Below are 5,000 nucleotides of genomic sequence, written 5' to 3' on the forward strand. Positions count from 1 at the left end.
GATGAAAGACAAAAGTCTTGCCGGGCGGGAATTAAGCTCTCCATTGAAGTAGACAACTTCGTGATAAAACCGTTCGCCAGGCAAATGCTATGTCATCTAAAGCCGCGTATATAAACGGAGCTGAGCTATAATCAGTTGCGGACTTCGAGGAAGTTTCTGAGGATGCATGAGGGCGGTTATATCGTTTATTATCCTTTTTGTATCTTTTACCTTTTACTTGTTTCAGACTGCGGCCATGCTGGGGCACCGCCTTGAACAAATCGACTCCAGTACTTGATTGTTTAAAGCTTGGTATTTATCCTCTCGGTTTCTTTTGCAGAACAGCTAGTCTACGGGGACGTAAACAAACCAACACTGGTTGTCAATCGGTCGGGAGGTGGGGGACAAATACACATATGCACACAACACCCACATGCAACACATGACGGGTTTCTCTCATATTCACTCAAAAAGCTTTGGTCGGCCCGAGGCGTTAGTGGAAGAAATTTTGCCCAAGGTACCACGCAGTGAAACTGAACCCTGGAACCACGTGTTTGGAAAGCAAGCTGCTTACTACACAGCCACGCCTGCGCCCAGGAAATGTGTTTTTCCAAACAAAATAATGGAGATCGGAAAGAGAGATATATTGCGTCAAAACAAATTAGATCTTAATATTTTCATGTTAATGACGCGTTTCTTGATTGTTTTGAGTCTGGAGGATGAAACATAAAGGCTGGCCCTTAACCACGCACCCGACATTTTATCTAGAAGCCTTTCGTTACACCTTTACGGGTTACATACCTTTAAGCTGACAAGTAAAAAAAAAAAAATAAACAAATGATACTGGTATATTGATTTCTTATTAAAGTAGCAGAAGAGAAAATGGAATTGTGACTTTCATGCCTTTCCCAAGGGCACTGAAAAAAAATTACTAAATTAGGAATCAACACAGAGAATCGAAAACAGGGCAGGCGGGTCTGACGCTAAGTGGGGGAGTTCTCTGTTTTTATATAATGGTTGTCATTGAATGTTTTAGTAAATAACAGAACACAAAAATATAAAACGAAAATGGAAATGTGAGCAAATGAAACAGAAGGGAGAAAAGAAAGAAAATGAATGAAAGAGATCCCAAAGCCGACAGTGTAAACAGGGCCATACCAAGCGTGAAAAGCAAGACAACATTCGAAGACTGTATGAAAACACAAACACGCGATTCTATCTTCCTCAAAGAACATTTATCGCCGAAGAAAGCGTTTGTCTTTTCCGAATTTTCTTTTTCCTTCTCTTTCTTTTTCACTTTGTTTTTCTTTCTCGAACCTGTCCATCTTTTTTTTTTTCTCTAATCTGTCGATTTTTTTTTTCTCTCTTTTTAACCTAAACTAAACAATACATTTGATAATATACACAAAGCTAAACGCGCGGATATAGCGAGAGAAGCGCCTTAAATACATCTACATTCAGAAGCTGACACATACGCACATAGTAAACACACACACACATTCATTACAGCACACTCCATTCACTCACTCACTCATTCATTCACAAAAAATATACATTTCTAAAGTGGGAAAGGGAGAAATGAAAGAGAAAGAAAGAGAGAAAGAGACAGACAGATAGAAAGAAAGAGAGATGGTGGCAACTAACCTCCTCCATGTTTCTGACACAAATACGGGAACCTCCATACATTTCCTAATCCGACGGCGTAGCTGATCACCATAAACATGTACTGTATTTTATTATCCCATGCTCCACGTGAACTTTCTTCGGGCGCATTTGTCGCCAACGATGTGGTTGAATTCAATGGTAGAGATTGTTCGACACCATTCTCGTATTCTGTGGATAAATTTTTACTTTCCATTTCGCGAATGTTTAAACCTCAACTCGGCGTAACAGTGTGCCGTGTATTGACGCTCTGCTTCAAGCTCGTCTCTGATTGGCTCAGCGTGCCACAAATTGTATGCATGTGCGTATCTCTCTCTCACCGTCGGCATGTATGTATGTATGTACGTATGTATGTATGTATGTATGTATGTATGTATGTATGTATGTATGTATGTATGTATGTATGTGTGTATGTATGTGTGTATGTATGTATGTATGTGTTTATATTTATCTCTATACCTGTAGGCGTCTGTATATATTTGCATTTATGTATATTTACAAGTATGCGTATGTAAATATGTATATATACGTGTCTATATAAATAATAATAATAATAATAATAATAATAATAATAATAATAATAATAATAATAATAATAACAATAATAACAATAATAATAATAATAATCCTTTCCACTATAGGCACACGGCCTGGACTTTGTGGGGAGGGAGACAGTCGATCACATTGGTCCACACTACTTAACTGGTACTTAATTTTTCGACCCCGAAAGGATGAAAGGTAAAGTCGACCTCGGCGAAATTTGAACTCAGAACATAACGAATGGCGAAGTACCGCTAAGCATTTCGCCCGGCGTGCTAACGATTCCGCTTTCTCGCCGCCTCAATAATAATAATAATAATAATAATAATAATAATAATAATAATAATAATAATAATAATAATAATCCTTTCTACTAAAGGCACAACGCCTGAAATTTTTGGGGACGGGTCTAATTGATTACATCGACCCCAGTGTTTCATTGGTACTTAATTTATCGACCCCAAAAGAATGAAAGGCAAAGTCGATCTCGGCGGAATTTCAACTTAGAACGTAGCGACGGGTGACATACTGCTAAGCATTTCGTTCAGCGTGCTTAACGATTCTGAAAGCACGACGGTTTAATAATAACAACAACAGCAAAAATAACAACAACAATAACAATGATGATAATGATGATGATGATGATGATGATGATGATGATGATGATGAAGATGATGATTATAAAAACGGGCTCACTTTTATATATATACTAACACACCCGTGTCGACAAAAATGCCGACAATTTTATTAATGATAGAAAATGGCGCATCAGTATGATAGGAGATACCACTGATAAATGTCAGCAAATCTAGCAAATATATGCACAGACACAGAATCAGATACGGGTGTAGCATCTCAGCTCATATATATATATATATATATATATATATATATATATATATATATATATATATATATATATATATATATATATATATATATATATATATATATATACATATATATATATATATGTATATATGTATATAAACAATATATGAGTATATGCATATATATGTACATGTATGTATATACCTTCATCCACATGTACATATAGATACATTACTGGGTACATGACGTGGCAAAAGAACATGGACAAAATGGTAAACAAGGTGCAACAAACAAGCAGGCCACATAGAAACATCTCCTTCATCAGCTGCCACCATTAAAACCCCGGCGTTTCGAAGAATTAAGGCAGTACGCATCGTTAAAATGGTTCTTCCCACGAACACAAATTAAATTGTTTTCATGGAGGGTAGTGGCGGACGGAAAACATATATATATATATAAGCATATATATATATATATATATAAGCATGCTTACATACACACACACATACATATACGTATGTGTGTATGAATGTTTGCATGTACATATGTATATTTATCTTTTACTCGTTTCAGTCATTAGATTACGGCCATGCTGGGGTATTTTTAGTCGAATGAATCGACCCCGGTACTTTTTTTTTTTAAAGTCTGTTACTTATTCTGGCAGCTTATTTCCCAAACACACGGTTCCGGGTTCAGTCCCACTGCATGGCACCTTGGGTGTCTTCTACTCTAGCTTTGGGCTAACCAAATTCTTGTGAGTGGATTTGGTTGACGGAAACTAAAAGAAGCCCATTGTATATATATATATATATATATATATATATATATATATATATATATATATATATATATATATATATATATATATATATATATAATAAGGGAAACAGGATCGATTCATTCGATTAAAAGATTCTCCAAGGCGATGCCCAAGCATGGCCGCAGTCTGATAACTAAAACAAGTAACATAAAAAGATAATGAGCTTTTGTTCTCTATTTACGGCCGAGCAGTCTGAGCCAGAGAGAACCAAGTGCTTTTGAACAATACACTTTCATATCCTTTAGAAGCAGTCAATTGAGAATCCTTCAGGTGCGTCTCTTGAAAAGTTAATATCCGGTTTATATCCAAAACGGTTCTAGATATCATCTCCATCGTTCAGTTACCTCTGTCAAAGACGATGTGAAAACACAGAATAGGATTAGAAGTTTAACTTATTAGTCGTATATAGAACTAATCAATCAACTTTCTGCCTTAATCTAATTTTAATCTTGTGCTAATCATCTTGGTTCCTTAAAGCTCTAGAGCAACGCCAAAACGTATTTTCCACATAACTGTTATTGCCCTGGGGTCAGTGTAATCAACAATCTTCACTCCTAAATTGCTAACCTCGTAGCAAATTATTATCTTTATTATTATTATTATTATTATTATTATTATTATTATTATTATTATTATTATTATTATTATTATTATTATTATTATTATTATCATCATCATCATCACCATCATCATCAAGGCGGAGAGCTGGCAGAATCGTTAGCACGCAGGACGAAATGTTTTGCAGCATTTTGTCCGTCGCTACGTTCTGAGTTCAAATTCCACCGAGATCGACTTTACCTTTCCTCCTTTCCGGTTCGATAAATTAAGTACTAATGAAACTCAGAGGTTGACGTAATCAACTAGTCCCCTCCCCTCAAATTTCAGGCCTTGTTCCTTTAGTAGAATGGATTATTATTATTATTCAGTGAGAGAGCAGTGCATACCATCAAAGTGACACTGGGGTACAATTTACGAAGCCCAGTATACCCATCTGATAAGGGTACACAGGTACATGCATCACGACCATATGTGCGCGACATGGTGATCTCATCTCAAAATAAACAGCGCATGACCTTGCAGGTGGGGCCCAGCTAGAATTTTTTTCAGGTTCAGGTCGATTAGCCTATCCGGCTCAAAAGGGCCCTGAATAAGGTTTATTTAAGGATGC

At 36.3% G+C, this 5,000-nt stretch overlaps 1 protein-coding gene across 3 annotated transcripts in view; it reads right to left on the bottom strand.

Annotated features, from left to right (window-relative positions):
- Positions 1-1,974, bottom strand: part of LOC106870682 (sodium- and chloride-dependent transporter XTRP3) — a 60,929-nt gene extending 58,955 nt beyond the window's left edge. For 2 of the 3 annotated variants that reach the window (XM_089364306.1, XM_089364305.1), the window contains exon 1: positions 1,624-1,937. In XM_089364306.1, coding sequence (XP_089220432.1) covers positions 1,624-1,837 — 214 coding nt within the window. In that variant the 5' untranslated portion in view covers positions 1,838-1,937. Of the gene's footprint in view, positions 1-1,623 lie in introns of all 3 variants that reach the window. The other variant, XM_089364304.1, reaches the window with a different exon arrangement.
- Between the last annotated feature and the right edge of the window lie 3,026 nt (positions 1,975-5,000).

Source organism: Octopus bimaculoides, chromosome 16, assembly GCF_046866305.1.
Source record: "Octopus bimaculoides isolate indiv1 chromosome 16, ASM4686630v1, whole genome shotgun sequence".
Taxonomy (NCBI): domain Eukaryota; kingdom Metazoa; phylum Mollusca; class Cephalopoda; order Octopoda; family Octopodidae; genus Octopus; species Octopus bimaculoides.